Source organism: Haemorhous mexicanus, chromosome 3 (genome assembly GCF_027477595.1).
Source record: "Haemorhous mexicanus isolate bHaeMex1 chromosome 3, bHaeMex1.pri, whole genome shotgun sequence".
NCBI classification, from domain to species: domain Eukaryota; kingdom Metazoa; phylum Chordata; class Aves; order Passeriformes; family Fringillidae; genus Haemorhous; species Haemorhous mexicanus.
In genome coordinates this window covers 58,272,453-58,292,174 of record NC_082343.1, presented here as the reverse complement: position 1 = coordinate 58,292,174, position 19,722 = coordinate 58,272,453, and the positions used below count along the sequence as shown (strand labels likewise).

Genomic DNA, 19,722 nt, shown 5'->3' with positions numbered 1-19,722 from the left:
GCCCTTACTTTCTCCTTGCGCCAGCTCTCCACCACCTCGGCGTCCGTGCTGCGGCTGTCGGCGGGGGCCAGCCCCTGCGCCCAGGCGGCCAGCTGCCCTGCGAGCCGCTGCACAGCCTCCTCCAGCCGCCCGGCCTGCGCCGCGAACTCCCGCTCCGACAGGGCCATCTGGCTGAGCAGGTCCCGCAGGCCGCCCTGGCTGCGGCGGGCGCTCTCCTCCCACTGCCGCCAGTCCGCCTGCAGCGCCTGCATCTCGGCCGCCAGCAGCTGGCACCCGCCCGCCGTCGTGCCGCGCCTGGCGGCCGGAGCCAGCGCCTCCACCCGGCTCAGCCGGTCCGCGCCACACTGCCGGGACTCCACCAGCTCCTGCGGGGCGACATTGCCATGGTAACCCGCGGGCCGCCACATCGCCACCGCCGCGGGCGGCGGGGCCCGCCCGGGGGCGCCTCCCGTCCCGTCCCGTCCCGTCCCGTCCCCAGCGCCCCGCACCGCCCCGAGCCGCGGCTCCCGGACGGCAGCGGTCTGGGAAGCGGGGGGAGTAAAAGCCAGTTAACAGCGGCCCTTGCGGGCCTTCAACAGCAGTTCTGAAACTGTCTTCAGCTTTGGAGAGAAAGACAGGAAGAATGAACATGTTTTAGATATGAAAAATACTATTTAGGTTGAGATGCGGAACATGACTTTGTTGTGATCTCTTGCGTAAGAGATGCTGGTGTGTAGCTGCTCGCAGCGGTCTCAGAAACAGAACTGCAGTTTTCAGCCTGCTTGTGACCTGGGATGTGTCAGATTTGGTTGAATATTTTTTTTTTTTCCTGAGTATATGGTTTTGGTTTTGTTGTCAGAGCTAAATTCTTTCTATGGCATCCTTATTTCAATCTCAGACATCTCAATCCTGGGACCTTTTAGCTTAAGAAACTGGAGAATGTATAAATACCACCCCAAACACAACAGTAATGTTATTTCTTCTCTTGTTCATCTTATGAACTACATGCTGCTAACTCCTCCCTTTCCTGTTTTACGGATCAGGAGTTTGAGCACAAAGGAGACTGAAAATTACCCCAGAATGTACAAAAATCTGTAATTTGATCTTGAGGATCCTAAATCTTCATCTAGCACTTAAGTTCACTGTCCCACTCTCTCATGCTTAGGAGCAGAGGAAAATGTTGCTAGCGTGATTATCTGAATGTAAACACCAGGCATGGGTAAAACATGTAGCCTGCTTTAGTGTTGTATTCAGAAATATGCAAATTTCTTAAGCCCTCAGATGGCTAAGAATAGATTCCAGGCTAAGGAGAGTATACACAGGGAGGCAACTCACATATTTCTACCATGTTCAAGGGGGACAATCCTTGTGCTGCTTTACACATCTCCATTTCATGCAAAGCAGGAAAGGTTGTCTCTGATTTAGACAATTCTGCTCATGGAGAAAGCATATTTAGGGATGAGGAAAGAGAAGTATTCATTAATCAGCTAAGCCACATTCTTCTGTGATGCCACTGGGCTTCCGCTCTTGCAAATTGTTTCCATGTGTGCCGTAGTTAACTTAGGTCTGATTATACTTTTACTCCATCTGTTAATATGAGAAGGGAGTCGAAAACAAAGCACAGCTTGGAAAGTTTGCTTTCAGCTCACTGAAATGTAATCACCATTTCAGAGAAAAAAAGCAAGATCCCACAACTGTTTGACTGGGGTTTTTTTTAAAGCATAGGGTCTGAATTGCAGAAGAAATCATGAATGCTCACTTACATTGATTTTGGCCAGCTTCTTCTGTATAGTTGGTGTGTCTCCAGATGCATCTGACCAGCGGTGAAGCTCTTCCTTTGCAGAATGAAGCCAGTCTGTGAATTCATGCACAGCATCCAGATAGAGCAAATGATCTTTAACAATATCTTCCACTTTCCTCATTTTCTCCTATCAAATGGGGGGGGGGAAAAAAAAAGACCAATAAAGTACTTAAATACTATGCTGGCTTTAAGCATGCAATGCTGGTTTGACTCCATAACAAGCATTTCAATAGTGAATAGGGTATAGCTTGAACACAGAAAACACAGACTGAGAAACACTGGGAAAGGTTTGGTTTGGGTTGGTCTGGACAAGGATTTTCTGCTGGAGCAGAAGCCTTCCGAAAATGGATGCAAAAATATACTTTAAAACAGTCTAATGTATGGTTTAGTAGATATCAATGCTGCAGCTGTGTCACTCTGGCATGCTTTTCCCAATGCACCCCTAGAGGGTCTTGCAGATCACCCATGAGCACTCCCAGGGTGCAGCATTGCTGTCAGAAACACAGCTCCTACTTAGAAGCAGCAAGTCTTTGCAAATGCTAAGCAGAGTCATGGAGATGTCCCACAGCAAAACCACAAAAACTTCGGCTGTCCAAAAGTGCAAAATGATCTTTTGGTGCTGAGTCCTATTTCAACCATCACGTCAGAAGTGGGGCTGTCCCCAGCCACCTACCCTGCAGTCCTGGAGGATGCTTTCCCTGACACAGCTGCCTGAAGCAGCTGCTTCCTGGCTCCATCTTGGCTTTTTAATGTAAGATCTTAGCTTTTTAATGTAAGCTTAGAGTGGGGTCAGTTTATCTTACTGTGACAGAGTGAAAGAGTACAGTGGTTGAGGTTTGCCTTTGGTCTGACAGAGTAAACTTGTTGCTATATAGCACTAATGAATGTTTATCAAAATTAACCAAAAGTGAAATGAGCTAATCAAATTGATTTTTACCCCTGTGTTGATACTCTAATCTAGATCGAAGTGTCTTGGACCCAGTTTCAAACTAAACCACCTCCAAATTAAACTCAGTTATTTTAAAGTTTAAGTAACTCAACATTCAACAAATGCTATTAAAAAATAAGTTAGATTAACAAGACCTGCCATCGCCTCTGAAAATAACCATCAGAAATAAACCCTCAGAATGTGCAATTGTCAACTAGGCAATGGATAGTTATTAAAGTAAATCCTCAAAGTTTTTATACCTCAATGCATTTTATGCAGCAACAGGGTAAGAAAATGTCCACATGCACTTGATTCTAACCAAAACCACCTCCTAGGGAAGCAAAAGACTCCCAGAAAGGAAACCATGCATCCCTGTGTACATTGCTCACACCACAATGTAGCACCAGTACAAGGGGAGTGTGGAGGCAAGGTGTTTCACTCTCATGACCTGGTTGGTAAAGGGTCTCAGTGAGCTCACATATCTTTCCTTAGAAACCAAACAGAATACTTGTATAGCATGTGCAGTGCTTAGTGGTTTGAAACACCACAAAATATGGGCATAAATCTTTTTGACAATAGGATTTATCTTTATGACAATATGTTTCCTGCTCAGGGAGGCATTTTATTCTTCCCTTTCTAGGTAAAGGAAAAAAAAAAAAAAGCTAGGAATGAATGAAAAGAATTAGATGAAAATAAATGTGTCAGAATATCAGAAATACTGTTGTATTCTACTGTTGAAACTAGGAACAAAATATATGTCCTTCACTTTTCCAAAATCATAACCACAGCAATTTCAACTCTCAATACCATTTTTGCATTCCATTAAATTTTAGTAAACTAAATTCAATGTTTTTATTAGACTCAACTATACCAGAGGCAAGATTATTCACAGTCAATCCTTTAGTTACTAAAAAATACAAAAATCAAAGTTTTTTAGCTATATATACAAATATCTAAACATTTTACTTACTTGAAATGGAGATACTTATCTTACCTTGGCTACAGTTGTGATGTCATTAAACTGTGTTTTTAGTTCTTCTTGAGCTGCATCTCCAAAGGAAGCATCCCCCGTTTTTTCAGACAGTTCCACAGCTTTCTCAATGAGTTGCTGTAAATCACCTGAGTGATCCTCTATCTCTGAAACAATAGCCTGGAAATGGTCCAGCTGAGCAAACTTCTCCTTCAGACCAATCTGTGGTTCTAAAGGCTGTTCCACTTTGTGATCCAAATTCTCTAGCCACTGTTCCAGCTGGTTTTTCCTTTCCAGATAGTCATTCCACTGGCTAATGATGGAATCTAGGCAGCTTACATTAAAAGAAACAAAGTCCAGATGAGAACTTTTAAACAGTTTGGGGAAAAAAAAAAAAAAAGAGGCTGCTTATGCCTTAATTGTTACACTGTCTGTAGCCATACACAATAGCTTTAGCAGATACCTTTTTTCCCCATCTTGCTTTTGTTTCCTACATCAACTTGCATCTAAGTTATTTTAGAATGCCTGTGGCTTTTGGGCCCTTTTGTACAACCAACATTGCTGCTTCCCTATTACAGGTTACATGAGCAATCTATCTGCCTCAGACTAATGAAAAGCACATTTCAGTGTCTGTTCAGCAAAGTAAAATATGGAACATTACTGGAGTTTTTTATGATCAGAGAAATAGGCAGCAGCCTATGAAATTACTGTCAATTAAGAGATATTCTGGCAAATTTTGAAAGAACAAACCCATTATCTATAGACTCATTTACAATTTATAAGATATTTTCCCTTCTGTTATATATTGCTTTTCCCGGTAGATCACCATACCTCTCTGGGATTCATGCTGAGGAATGTAATTCTCATTTTCACTGGACTTACAGACAGACAAGGGTGTGGTAAGATTTTCCCTCAAAATGCCATGGGCTAACCTAATCTAAAAAATATTTTATGATAAAAATTGGGTGAAATTTGAGTGACATCGTTAAGACAGCCCACTCTAATTTTCTACATACTATTACAATTGCAATTTCGGTGCAGCTAAGAAAGTGGCACCACTTTCAGTTTTTTTATTTTAAGAAAAAATGTAGACAAACTGGTGATAGTCTTCAATCTCTTGAATAGCAAAACAGGTGTGATAGAGGCCCAGAAAGTATTACCACAGAGAAAGTGAGAAACATAAGTCTGTTTAGAACAGAGATAATGGAGGCCTTAAGATGTATAAAATTATCTCACACAGGCAATAAGAGGAACTTTCCATTTCCACACAGGTCAAGATAAGATGAAATCAGCTTAATATGCAAGAAAGATTATTTGGAGTTGATAATAGGATTTTTTTTTTAAATTGAAGAAACATAATGAAAAACAGAATTGAGAAACCTTTCCTGGGTTATGTATGGAAAAGGTAGATAAATATCTGTCACATGTTCTTGGTCTTGCCAAAGTACAGGCTCAAAAACTCAGAAAGTACTTTCTAGATTTTTCTCTGTATGAATTGGTGTGACTTTTATTAATTTTTAAATCAATTTGAAGTACCATCTCATGTGAAATTTGATTCATCTGATAGGGTCAACTCATCTTTTTTTTATAGAAGGGTGTTCTTTTTCCAGGCAATTTTGCTTCTCTGTGATAATGCAAATTTCCTCTCACATACCAGAAATGAACGAATGTACTTCTACATGCTTTAAGGTACCACTCTCTGTAAGCAAAGATGGCAGGGTCTGACCTGTGTTTTCCAGGGATTCTTACCTCTGCCAGTTCACTGAGGTACTCATGATGTCATTCCATACATCCTTCAGTGTCTGAAGCTCAGTTTGTATCACTTTTTGTCCTTCCTCATTGCTGCTTTTGAGTGCTTGTTCTCCTTTGCCAATGGCCATGTTCAGCTTAACCTCACCGTCACCTTTGAGTAAGAGGATCTCCTGTCAGGCAAAAGAGGTCAAAATATCAAATGTAACCTGATGAGAAATGAGAGCTGTAATTCTTTCAACAGTGAACACCCTCTTCTCTGAGCTCATCCATCTTTAACACCCATATCCAGCAGGAATTCCTAGGCACCTTTTCTTCTAAGGGCCTGTATGTGCAAGTGATCATGTGCAAGTGATCCAGTAGTTTTTCCACATCTATACAGGTTTTTCACTGCATTGGTCAACCTAAAATACTGCTCACATTGCAGCAGATGCTGAGTAGGTCAAGCACTGCACAGTAATAGCTAGAAGAAACCTCAGGAAAGCCCATGGCAGATCTTTTCATGACCTCTCTCTCTCTCTCTCTCTCTAGTCTCTCCAACCTCTTCCTCAAGACCTCCTGTGATAGAAACACCACAGCCATTACAGAGACACTCTGTCAATTATTTCAAGGCCTCTCCTCTATTAGAAAACTTTCTGGACCTGCATATACATTTTCATACTTCATTATTTCTTATGAAATCTAATACCTGACATCTGTTCCCATTAAACTTCATCCTGTTTTTTCTACTTCCCATCCCCAATTTTTCAAGATAACCTTGAACTCTGATCCTCTTCTTTATAACCACTGAAATAATAAATTATAAAAATATACCTTTCCCACTGAAGTGCCCCACATCCAATATTAATCTTGGGTATAATATGTGTAATATCTATTTTTTCTATCCTTCTTTACCTGAATTTGTGTCAATCGTCTTTCCAGGGTGGCTTTGCTTCCAAGAGTGCTCTGTGATGATGCCAGTTTATCTTGAACATCTTTCACCCATGACCACATACTCTGCAATGCCTCCTCAAAAGTGAGATGCTCTTGGAGTGCAAGCTGACATGTCCTCAGCTTCTCCTTGACAGTTTTGACCATGTTTTGATAATTGGTGAGATGTTGAGAAGCCAGACGTACTTCTCTCCCTGCACCATGGCCTTCTTCATTTAAAGTCTGTGCCATTTGGGAGAGCTGATCAAAAGAGCCCCTGAAAGAAAATAATGAGACTAAAAGTTTCAGAAAACATGAAGTATTTTAGCCATTGCCAGAGGTTATGAAGGCTGCTACTCCACCAGTGAAAAGAGTTCACAATTAATAGAAAAAATTAGTTAGGAGAGACTGAAAGAATATAAGCAGTTTGTACTGATTAATATCTTTTCTTGTGTGCAGTGCCATTTCTTGCAGAATTTTGGTGCTCAGAATAATCACAAACATATAAATTAAAAGCTACCTTAGTTTTCTTTTCAGCAGCCAAGCTTTCCATTTCTATACGAAGTGCTACCCTTTTGTACCTGACAAAGCCTCTAAGAAGTTTGTAATCTTGGACAGGTAGGAAGGCATGACTGTAGGAAGGTCATTTGTCCAGGATTAGATAATGACTTAGACTCACTACAAGAGCCAGTAAAAGGGATTAAAACTGTGTTTATATAGCCTCAGTTAATCACAATCTACTTGATCACCCTTCCTGGTACCTGATGACTAGAGGGAATTTACATCAAACCAAAATGTCTTGCATCAGTCTCAAGGCCATAGGGAGTGACTAGATGTTTGTTTTAAAGAGGCTGTGAGACTTGGAAAACTGACTGCTTCTTGTTCTACCTTCACCAACCCAATAATGAAAAGAGAATTTGAAAAAAACTCCGTGTACTCAAAATGGCAATTATTTCATTTACTGGATAAGTCTGAATTTTGGAAAGATTTCACAGCTAATGTGAATGCTTTTTGAGCTCTTTTATAGGACAAGCTGTATGGGGAAGGGGATTCTGCTAACCTGGTTGGATCAGAATATTACAGGACAGAAAGAAAATTTTTAAATGGACATAATGTTAAAAGTAATTTTCACTATTGCTTTTGAAATCAGTATTCTTATCTTTTATTTTTAAAAATTGCACTTTGCAGTTTCCATTTATTAATTAAGTGCGATAAGCTTTTATTAATTTATCAAGAGCAAATATTGGATTTGGTTGAAATTCATTAGAACTTGAAATATCTAGATTTAGCCTCTTTTCACAGAGTATTTTCCAACACATTCCTCTAGCTTTCAAAAACACACTTTACCCCAACAGTTTAATTTCACTTCTGCCCTAGAGGAAAAAGTATTAGAAAATGTATTTTCAATATACCTTGAGTTCAGCAACTCTTCCAGGAACTTTTCCACTTTTTGCACCTCCTTTTTCTTCTCCGAAACAAGCTGTTTGTTCTCTCCTAATGCTTCTGTGCTTATTCTTTCTTCCATGTCATGAATCCACAGGGTAAGCTTCTTGTATTGATCTTCAAAGCTACAGAGCAGATAAATACTCTCTTAAAAAATACTTTTCAAGTGGAGTAAAGTTGGAAGAAGTTAATATCCTCAAGACTGGGTATCAATTTCAGGCTTCGAGAATAAGAGTTTTACACAAAACATAATTCCACAGTGACTACTAGTCTAAAAATATTCAGCAACTCTCTAAAAATGTTCAGCAAAATCATGGGAGCTACAGGCAGACCAGAAGCCTCCAAAATTTAAAGTGACAGTATATTTATGCATTACTAGATTCAATAAAGCAGACCAAAAGAAAGCTTTTATCAAATTCTCATAATGATTTAGTCTAAGAACAAACTATGGGTAAAAGCGGGGTTTTTTGTCAAAATTTATGTGCAGAACCCCTGAAGTGCTGTGTTTTCAATTTCACAGAAGAGAACTGGAATCTTGACTGCTCAGAACTCAGCAAAACAAGTTCTGGCCCTAAGTTTGAAACCTTTTTTCTTACTTGCAGGCACACCCTCTCATCCTGCTGTTTTACCCATTATTGCCACACTAACTTTGCTTTCAATCAGCAACAGTTTTGAATCTGGTTAGATCTGAAAATATTTTAACTCTCAAAATTCAAGCCCTAAGCAGTAATTTAAGGGTGTTTTCATCTTGGCTCCTTAGGAAATATGTCCATTTGGAATGGAACAGAACAGACACATGTAAAATGCATACTATCTACAAACCCCAGGGCAGAAATGAACTTCATCACACATTTTCTGTCCAGAAAATGGCATTTAAATTACTGGAATCCCAACTGCTGATTTGGAGTTTCATAAGCTACACAGCATTTCTGCATATATGATCATGACCTTTCATCCTTTAACCAAACTGATGCCTTTGGACCAAAACCTGTTGTGTTTTTTTAAATCAGAGAACTTCAGTTTCTCCTAAATACTTCCAAAGAAAAAAGCAAACAGAACTAGAGCAACTGGAAGTAATTTTGGTTTTTGCCCTGCACTTTGGAAGCCAGACCATTTCATACAGTCTCTTTGTGACTACTGCTATTACTCACTTTCCCAGGTGTGAGGCACAAGTTTCCAGGGCCTTCTTGTCATTCAGACACTGGTTGAGAAATTCCTGGAAGTTCTGGTTAGACTTTGCTATTTGCTCCTGAATATGGCTCACAACTGGTTTGGGTAAACAACCATATAAACTTTCTCCTTCCTTGCAGGCAGCATCTAATTTTTTCTGTCCTTCGCTAATAGAATCCAGCACACCCTGTGCAATGAAAGAATGTAGTTTAAACACATAAGGTTTGATAATTTAAGATAAGAAATATTTCTGTGAGAAGTGGTCAGATTTCTCCAAAAAGATGACAGCCATGATTAGCTATGGAAAAGTTTCTAAGCAGATAGTTGAAATAAAATTTTATTAAGTGGTACTGTAATTCACAGCACTCAGTTTTTTTATTTGATCCCAAGGTGGTCATGGCTTTCTCTGAAGTTTAATAATCTCTTGAAGATGTTACACACTTCAGGAATTAGGGCTGCTTACAATAGGTATCTGCCACTTATGTTCTGTCTCATCAAAAGTATACACATACAATCTTTGACATATGAGTATTAATCTAAAATGTTAAATAAGTAAAAATGTTATAAAAATAGGAAAAGAAAGGAAGAGAAAGAAAGAAAAAAGGAAAATAATATTAATAATCACAAACAAGAATATATAGTTTATAGTTACACAGAAACTTTCCAGAAATTAAATTCTCATCTCTCAGAACAGGGACCACAGTTTTCACTGTATTCCCTCTACAGTACATACTGCTGCCTCAAACCATTCTTATATTACATTTTTAAAAACAAGGACTTTGCTAGCACCTACAAATTATTTTAGAGCTATTATTGGTACCTATGCTGGTACTAAATTGCTAATTACTGGTTGTTTTATTTTAATTTGTTTACTATACCTGCAAGTCATGTAGCTTTGCCTCTATGGCTTTGCTGTCCCCAGACCTATCAGATGATTCTTTTACTGCAGCCTTCACACCAGAGAACCATTCCTGGAATTCTTGCATAGAGTCTTATTTAATAAAAAAGTATAGAGAAGAGAACAGTTTTTAAGACACAGCATTATCCACAATATTATACAGCTGTTTTAAACAATCCTTTTATCCTTCAGGAACAGTGTATAAAAGCTAACAGAACAATTATCTTCAATAATCTTGGGACTAGGATTAATTTCATAAGGAATAAGATGTTTCCACTCTACACATCCAAATTTGAACAGTCTTACTAGGCTTCCCTTGACAGTCAATTTCAGTTTACGACATGTCCCAGTTTCATGCTAGATAAAATAAAAATCAGTATCTTAATAAATAAAAGTTGTTTACTTTTCTGCACTGACTATCCAGGGAGCCCAGGAAAGAGACTTGAGATGGATGCTTTTACATTATAAATACCTCCATTTTGTTATATACCTCTACTTATTGCAAATAAACAAAGTGTATTTATGCAATCGAGGTGAATCCTAATAGTGAGGAAAGGTGCATTTTCATGCATCTTACATGGTTGTAGTTGGATTCTGTTTATGTAAACTGCTTTGTTTTGTAGCAGTTATCCAATGAACATTTGGTAACAGGACTTTTTGAGAGGCTCCATACGAAAATAAAGTTGTAATTGCAAGTGATGTCACTGGAAACTCTGGCAGATTCCAGAATGACTCACGGCTGCGGGCTAACAGCTCGCTCATATGAACCAGCCTGAGGACTCACAGAGGAAATGTTTTTCTAAGGACTCCTGCATCCTGGCCTGTGTTCTGGAACAGAGCAGATTCACAGCTTCATACTTCTTTATTAACAAAGTGACAGTGCCACCAAGAGCTTCCAGCTCTACCGAATGGTATTTGCGACAGAGGCTGTTGAGAGTCTCCCGGGTTGAGTCAATGCTGCTTTGCTGAAGCTGAAGGTCCTTTTGTGTTTCCTGAAAATAAAGTTACAACATAACTATGATATTTATAAAGAAACAAAAGAACTGGCTTTTTCTCAAGCATTCCTACTCCTGCCATATGTTCTTTCCTTCTGTGGTCTATAAGTCATCCCAGACACAATAAAGGGAAGAGGCACTGGATCGTGTTTCCTGAATTTTCCAAGTGAGATGAATCCTTGAAACTAAGGAGCCATTGTAGAAATGTGAAAAGTGCTATTTCTCATGATTTATTACTCTCTTATATATAAATACATTTCAATGCATATTGAATAGAAATAGATAATTTCAGCAAAGTCTGAAGGTACATGTGGGATGCAATATGACACTGGTATATGGCAGGACTTCTGAATGAGAAGGACTTTACACACAACTTGAGAGAAACATTTTCTGAAAATTAAATGTGAATTGGTAGTATATCAATATTAACTGTGCTCACAGTTAAATACCTCCATGTGGTTTGTCATGTTATGATGTGCATAACTGCATGCACTCCAGAGAGCACTTGGATGAAGAAAAAAGAATTGGTATATTTGATGACTGAGGAGGATTTCTGAGGTAGAAGTTTGTATTAAAATTGAATTGGGACCAGTGTCTTTTACTGTGATGTGCTATGAGTTTCATAATTTACTGAAAGGGAGTCAATGTACTTGAAAACATGCTGGAGTAATGACCACGAAGTTCAATGTAACAAAACCAGTTCCTGCCACAAGACTGTATTGTTCATTAAAATTTTCTAAAAGGTTTGTAAAAAGCTAATAAATCAGAACTTTTGTTCATTGGTGCAACTTCCTAAAAATTATCACTCTATTATTTGCTAATATTCTAGCAGCTGTGCAGGAGATATGCATTTTTTCTCAAAGGAAAATTAAGTATAAGGCTCAGAAAAAAAAAAAAACAAAACCCAAAGATCATAAGGAAAATACATAAGGAAAGTATATTGATTTTCTTCAGCACTGACCTTTAGTTTGTTTAGAGCTTCAGGATCCAGGTTACGTGCACAGCTTAACAGTGTCTCTTCCACTTGATTTAGCCAGTCTGTCATCTGACCAATCAGCTTCTGTAACTGCATCTTCTGAGTACTGAAATCTTTCAGCGTCTCTTTTGCTGTCTCTGATATTTCTTTGGCATGGTCCAACTTCTGCCTCAAATCTGACTCTATAAACTAAAACCAAAGTGTTATGTCTTAAGGCATTTAGCAGTGAAAATGTTTATTATGGTATATGCTTATTGAAAAAATGGAAGGTTGGAAAGTGGCACACAATGATCATTTAGCTCTCTTTACAACTTTAACTGTAGATACTTACATACCTACAGACAACCATTCTATTAAGTCTTAGATATACAATAATTCAAAGAAAGGATACTAACTTATAAAAAGCCAGACTGCAAACTATTGCAGTTATTATCCATTTCTGAAAAATTAAACAGTTGGTATTTCCCCTTTTACTAATTCGCCATATATACAGAACATGACCTACACTCAAATAGCTCGATAAAAATAAAACTAAACTGGGGAGTGAGCCTTAAGAGCACTGAGGCTTAAAGTATCTCAGTACAAGGCAGGTGAAAATTGAAGACAGTACAAAAAATAAGCTAGAATCTTGCCCCTTAACCTGTTCAAAGTCAGGAATATGCAAAATTATAGTAGATGTTAGCTGAGCACATATCACTAATAGAAGTAAATTGAGTCAGTCATAATATTGTACTATATATAAATCAGATTAACAGAATCCTTTGGGTTAGAAGGAATCTCTGTAGATTCCTTAGTCCAAGTTCCCTGCCAAGGGATGGTCAGCTACAGCAGGTGACATAGAAACATATCCAGATGGTTTTTTTCCTTCTCCAGAGAGGGAGACTCCACAACCTTCCTGGGTAGCCTGTTCCAAAATGTGGGCAAGGCTTAAGTGTTACATTAACTTCCATTAAAACTTGATATGTATCAAGATATATCCCTGCCCATAGAAATTACAGAACTCAGCTTATTTTTTTTAAATTTCTGACATTAAGTTAATAATCTCAAATACCAATTTCTGTTTGAAATCAAACGGCCAAAATAGTCATACTTTGGTTTTATGACTGCCCTAGAACATAGAAATAAGTATGTGGCCAAAAGTTTAACAGCTCACATTTGTGTTCATTGTTGTATGTTTTTCTCATAAGATCTAGTTCAGGCCCTTATTCTAGTCCACTAAAGAATACTTTTTGGTTAACAAAGCAAATGAACATATTTTATTGCCTTATAATCCTTTCAAGGAAACAAACTGTGCATGCTCTCACATGTGATGTGGCTTAATGTTGTGCAGAGTAGAGAATATCTGTAGTCTCATATCTTATCAGCTACATTATAAACTATTTATTCTATTTTGATTTATTAAAAAAATACTCCTACAACCCTCATGTTCACTTAATTTATGACAAAAAAAAATCAAGGTTACCTAGAGAAATATGAACAAAGAATAGTTATGCTACATATAAATAATAATGCTACATCTGTCACCTTGAAAGAAAAAGGCAGTGTAGGAAAGACAAAAATTTCAGAAGGGAGGTTTTCTTGGTTATTTGAGCACAATCTGTGGTTACCAGTGTCTTTATTTTACCTGGAGATCTGCAGGAGGCTCTTGAGTATGGCTCAGCTCTTTGAGTTCTGAAATTTTGGAACTAAGTTTCTCCAACTTCAGTTCCTTATTCTTGACTTCAGACTGTAAAACAGACGTGATCAGAGTTGCATACCAAACTACAAGAAGCTTTTAGACTCTCAGAAGTATTCTCCATCAGTTTCAAAATTGAAAGAAAATGTAAACAGAGCTTAGCAACCAGAGGGAAAACACTGTGCACTAATTTTGTGCTCTAAAAATCTCCCATCTCTTTTTCCTTATTAGACTCAGTTCAGAGTAATTTTACTCTCCTTTGAAATAAATTACAGCATTTAAAATGCTCTAAAAGCTTTCGTTGTTAAAACTGGGAAAATAAAGATGAAAATGTCATTGTTTATTTGACTGGAAGTATCTACATGGGGTGTTAGGTTCCACTGAAGGATTAAATTGCCGAATTTAGCATCTGCCCTGAATGCCCAGAATAGTTAGGGGGTATTTTGTGCTAGGGAGGATATAATATTAGGTGGGCAGTGAAGAAAGTGACCACTGAATTGGGCAACAGAAGAGGTAAACTGATTGTTTCTGTCCATGCTCATCTATTTCTGATTGCAGAAAGGGCAGGACCCTGATGTCACTGAACTGCACTTCCTCTTGCCTTTGCAAAATAAAGTGCCAAAAAAAGGTATTATGCATTCTGTGACTGTAAATGTACACTCAGTATCATATCTGCTATTCTGGCCCTCCTGCATGTTAAGTACACCTGTGGTTTGGGTAGTCTGCTTTTAAAATCAGTTTTAACAGCTATAAATTTGGGCGGTCGGACTGCTACATAAGGCATTCCATAAAGCTCAGCCTTGAGCAAAATACTAATTTATCAACGTTTATATTCTACCAAAATTCTTGAATATGTTCACTGTGCATCTTGTTAAGGACATCATTTATTCCAACTGAAGTAGAATATGGCTCAATCTATGATTGACCTGATATCTCTTTTATTGTCTGGAGAACCTACTTTCCTGGATGAGGTTTTAGAAACTACTAATTTTTTTGCTAAACTTTAGCTTAAGTTGTCTAAAATTTCCATTGTTTTTTACTGGAACAGAATTCAGCCTAGAACCAAATATAACTGCAAGAGCCAAAATAACTATGGAGCTTAGATTTAGTAAGATGTGCCATTCTTGTTTCTGTTGGAAGCACACACCTACAAATAAAAAGGACAGGAATGCTCTCAGCTAGCTGTTGGGTACCACCATTTAAACAGAGGACACAGAGGTCTGCAACAGCAAAGTCTTTTCTGTGTTGAACATCACTTGACATTTTGGTCCACAACATTTTAATCACTGAATTATGGGTTAGAACCTGGAAATCTTTCAGGAGGACTTCCATTCTCTGACTGTTACTGAAGTTGTTGATGCCTTCATTCAGCTGAGAAATGCACTTATTACACCATCCATCCAATTCCTCTCCAGTTTTCAGGATGTCATCCCATAGAGACACGCTTACACTCAGTCGGTTGATGTTCTCATCAAGTCTTTCAGACACCTTTTAGGAAAGAAGAATAGATCAATACCATTCAAAAATTAATTTGTAATTATTTTGCAGACAGGTATAAGACAAATGCATAAAAAATAATGTGTAAGCCTAGGTAAAATAATTCTCTTGGATTTAGTTCTAAGTTCTGAATGCTAATTTCAATTTACTTACCCAGATCATAAAACAAACAAAAATCTTATGTGTCTCTTTCCAAATATTTGTATATTTTTTACTGGAAAAGAGTTCAATGTTCAAATAAACCTTATTTTTCAAAAAAACAACATTTCTCTTTTTTATTGTAATATGGCAATTTGGTACTAAAGCAGTATAAATGTGAAAATGTAAAACATTAGGTAGAAATTCTTTAATGTGAGGGTGGTGAGACACAGGAACTGATTGTCCAGAGCCATTGTAGATGCATCCAGGGAAATGCTGAAGGCAGGTTGGATGGGGCTTTGAGCAACCTGGTGTAGTGAAACAGGCCCCTGCCCTGGGGGCAGGAGGTTGGAACTGGATCTTTAAGGTCCCTTCCAACCCAAACCAACCTGTGATTCTGTAACTAGCTTTTTTGTTATGTTTCTCTCCTATAGTGAAATCTTTCTCAACACTTTCATATCTTTTGTGGTTTAGCTTAATGTAATTTACTGCCAAACTTACTAGTGCAATTTACTTCAATGAAGTATTGCTGGTATGCATTAGGTGTGAATCCAACCCAAATTCATGCTTGGAACTGCACAGTGAGCAAATTTACAGTAGCAGCATTCATACACTGCTGTAAGACATCCGTTAAAATCTCTCAAATTGATGTCACAACTTTGTGCATACAGTGGACACCAAATCCCTCTGACAAAGACTTTGAGTTATACTTAAAGGTAAATTTTACTAAACAATTATTCTTCGTAAATTTTACTAATTTAAAGTAAATTTTACTAATTAAAGTAAATTTTACTAAACAATTGTACTCTTAAATTTTGCTAAACAAATGTACAAGAGAAATATTGTAAGCTTAGGCAAACTTTAAAACTGTATTTGTCATATAAACACCAGATTCTTACATCTAGCCATTTGTCCACCACGGAGTTCATATCTGTTTTCAGTGCAGTGGAGTCACAGTTATGCACTCTTTTCAGTTCTGCTAACAAATGTCTTCCTTTATTAGTGAAAGTATCCAGGTCTTTTTGTTTGTCACTCAGATCATTCTTGGCAGCTTCATGCTGTGGACATAAATATTTGCTTGTTTAATGAAGCCTTAAAGAAAGAAAGAAAAATCAGTTCTCCAGGTACCCATCCCTAGCCTTGTGCTACGAATTTGTTAATTTTCATATCTAATATTTAACTACTCCACAAAATACAAAGCAACTGACATGGTTTTCTCATGAGCATAATCATACAGGATGATTGTTCTTATAAATAAATCACACAAGTGATAGTAAAAATTTTTGAATTTTTTCCACTTGGGAACCAGGTATTTTCTGGACTTAGGAAAATTTCATTTTTCTATTTGTCTTTCCATTCTTTATTATTGAATAATCACTTCAGGAGTTATAGCAAGGTAAACAGAGGGTGTTGCAAATAAAATTTAGGATTAACAGCACCATCTCTGCTAGACATTCTGGAAAACAAAAGTACAGATGAGTTCTGAAAGGAACTAGACAAAATCTTCAGGGCTACTAAGTTTGCAATCCTAGGCATAGAGAAATATTTAATTTTGTCATTGAAAAGCTGACATGCTGAGACCTGATCACAGTAAGAATCTTATGCTTTTTTCTACAGCAAGTACTAGAGAGCAGTACTAACAATAAGCTACTAATTTGTATGCACTGTGGCCAAAACATTTATTGAACTCCAACTTCTTCAGGCCTGTATGTGGCCATGGCTGCAGCAGGGAATTGTCCTCAGCCCAAGGCTCAAAGGAATGATGTGGAAGGTTAATGAAATTCTTTTTCAGACTGGTGAGCTCTGTTCTGGCTTTTTTCTTCTTTCAAGATGTCTATTAGAAAAAGGCCATAAATACACACAGTTTAGAATAAGGTTTATACAGATCTGATGAAAAATTTTTAATCAAGAGCTCAACAGGCTTCCAAATTAAATTACCTTCCAAAGGAAGAGAGAGAACTGAACTCAGAACTGTTTATCCTGGTAGGCTGATGGACAGCAGTATTTAATATTTTTGAAATACAATCCAGTGAAATTAATGCAATGTAGGGATCCAAACACCTTATCTCTGCTCAATGGCTAGTATCAACATTTCACACCATGGCAGAAGTCCTCTCATGGAAAGAGACAGACATAAAAATTTTGCATATTGGAAATGTGTGCAATTCATGGGTTTTTTGTGGCCTTTTATCTATTCTAAAATTTACCCAATGTAGAAAAACATTGAAGCATGTTGACTAGAACAATCCTTTCTTACTATGATAAGAATATATTCTCAATGTATTTTATATTGAGCTTTCCACTATTTTTCATTTATGCATTCCTTATATTAAGAATCTGCATTTCCATTAACAACAGATCAATAGATCTCACCAAAATGCAAAAAAGGGCTGTATTCTTTCTTCATCATAATCAGTACAATTTAAACTCTGAATGTCAGTATGATAAGATGTGACCATGAATTCAAGGAGCTTTAAACACAGCTCAAGGGCATCTTTAAAAAAAAAAAAAAGTAAATTCAATCGAAAAAATTGTTAAAATTCCTCAAAGGAAAATATATGTCATTACCTTTGATAATGTTCGCCTGACATCTTCATGATCCTTCCATATGGATTTTGTCACAGAAGCACTGTTAGCACTGTCTATGACTTTCATTACTGTTGACTTCAAGCTCTGATATTCCTTCATCAGATCAATCAGAACACAGGACTGCTCCTTTCTGTAATATGAAAAAGCTGTTAGTACCACTTGCTGTCATGTTTCTGAAGGATAGAGGAAATGACAGAGCAATTCACCATGGGAAATCCAGGATGCAGTGCTAAACAAGAATTGGGCAGCCAAGGAATTATAAATATTTTGGGTTTGCAAATCCACTGTTGATCCATCACAAAACTTCTTACTGAAGAGACATGACTGAATTGCCATCTCTTATGTGTCAGATACTAAAGCAACTGACTTCAGCGAAAGACTGAAACTGGAATTCAATCTTCTCAGTTCCTAAGTTTAGCATCTTTTTGCCTGAAAACCACATTATAACAATTGTGCCACTCACAGTTAATTAAAAAAAAAAACCAACAACTTGTTTCTTTAACATGGAGTGGTTTTTGGGTAAAAAGAGGCAGAAATAAAAACTAAAGCAATGCAGACTAAGGTCTGCCTATTTTGTCCTCCAATTGTCAGATGCATTGGGACTAAAATGTTATATTCAACTTACCTCCCTTCTACTGAGAATAAATTAGCTCTCCACTAAAAAGAAGACTCATTTTATTCCCACCCTCTCTCTAGGAAAGCTTATTTATGCCCAGGGAATGGACAGAGGAAAAAGACCTATTCAATCCATTCCTGGTGTTTATGCTGAAGAGAGAAGCAAAACTGATACTTTGGATATATGCAATGTCTATTTGTAAAACAGTGTTTTTCTATGAAAGGATTTTGGGAAACATGACATTGCCAAAAAAGATGAGCAACTGTTTTAGAAGCTGGCTCTTCTCTGAATGCTCCAAAGTGCTCTCCAAAATAAGTAGATTCAGGAGGGTCTGAAATTGTGTCTATGCGAGAGAGAAAAAGAGAGAAAACACTACCAGTTTTCTTTAAAGATGATCATGAGGCAGTTAAGATAAAGAAAAGGGTATGATAAAACTTTCTCTGGTTTCTTTAGCTTCTTTCATCATCAACTTTCATTGATAAAACTGATCATCTGTGTCATATACAAACACTGCAATTGATTACACACTAATGATTAGTATAAACCCATCCCCTAGGGCAGATAGAAATATCTTTCAAATTTAAAAATTATCTAGGACCACTAAATATAGAACTGTCAGAAACTCATGACCAATAGTGAATGAAAATTAGTGCTAGAAGGAGAATATGTGCCAGGTAGAGTGACAGCAAAAACTCAGTGGAGAATTCTCATCTTTAAGAAAACATTAACATGCAATATAGCATGTATGTAATAAAATGTATATCTGTCATACTGTACTGAGAACCTATCTGTGGCCTTATTAATAGTATAAATACAAATGGTACAAATATTCTTGTTAGCAATGTGTTTTCATCTTCTACTGAGTATTTAACCTGCAAGCCCTGTTGTTCCCTGTAACTAATACAGTAAGAAGATATTACATGTAATAACTGTGTCTCTTTCCCCATCTTCTCCTTTCTTAGCTTAAGCTAAAGATCTACTTACTTTTCATGTATAGCTTTCTTGGTATCCTTCCACAGAGATTCTAAGCGATTTATCTCTTTGTCACTCTCAGGAGCAAGTGTGATATCTTTTTGGGCTATTTGTTTTGCTTTGTCCATGAGCCACTGGAGTTCATGCTGGTGAGAATTCAATTCTTCATCTAACTGGTTAAAGACCCTCAATCTGCAAGTTAAAAGACCAGTTTCAAATTTACTTTTTTTTTTTTTTTTTTGCAAGAGAGAGGAGAAAGAAAGAATGAAACAGTTGTTCTTAGCATTACTGTGCATAAAACTCCTTTTTTCTAATATTTCTTACAATATTTGGGGGTCTTTTTCTGCTACAACTGGGATCAGAATGTAATTTTTCTGACACATACACTGCTATAAAATCATATAGATATGTATGTAC

At 37.4% G+C, this 19,722-nt stretch overlaps 1 protein-coding gene across 1 annotated transcript in view; it reads right to left on the bottom strand.

Moving 5' to 3' along the window:
- Positions 1 to 19,722, bottom strand: part of SYNE1 (spectrin repeat containing nuclear envelope protein 1) — a 290,126-nt gene that overhangs the window by 148,831 nt on the left and 121,573 nt on the right. The window contains exons 40-54 of the mRNA XM_059841964.1: positions 19,318 to 19,497; positions 17,697 to 17,847; positions 16,028 to 16,186; positions 14,799 to 14,981; positions 13,443 to 13,544; positions 11,804 to 12,007; positions 10,632 to 10,839; positions 9,828 to 9,940; positions 8,931 to 9,136; positions 7,749 to 7,904; positions 6,322 to 6,613; positions 5,428 to 5,600; positions 3,703 to 4,012; positions 1,743 to 1,907; positions 9 to 365 (exon numbers count right to left, since the gene is read on the bottom strand). Coding sequence (XP_059697947.1) covers positions 9 to 365; positions 1,743 to 1,907; positions 3,703 to 4,012; positions 5,428 to 5,600; positions 6,322 to 6,613; positions 7,749 to 7,904; positions 8,931 to 9,136; positions 9,828 to 9,940; positions 10,632 to 10,839; positions 11,804 to 12,007; positions 13,443 to 13,544; positions 14,799 to 14,981; positions 16,028 to 16,186; positions 17,697 to 17,847; positions 19,318 to 19,497 — 2,959 coding nt within the window. The remainder of the gene's footprint in view (positions 1 to 8; positions 366 to 1,742; positions 1,908 to 3,702; positions 4,013 to 5,427; positions 5,601 to 6,321; positions 6,614 to 7,748; positions 7,905 to 8,930; positions 9,137 to 9,827; positions 9,941 to 10,631; positions 10,840 to 11,803; positions 12,008 to 13,442; positions 13,545 to 14,798; positions 14,982 to 16,027; positions 16,187 to 17,696; positions 17,848 to 19,317; positions 19,498 to 19,722) is intronic.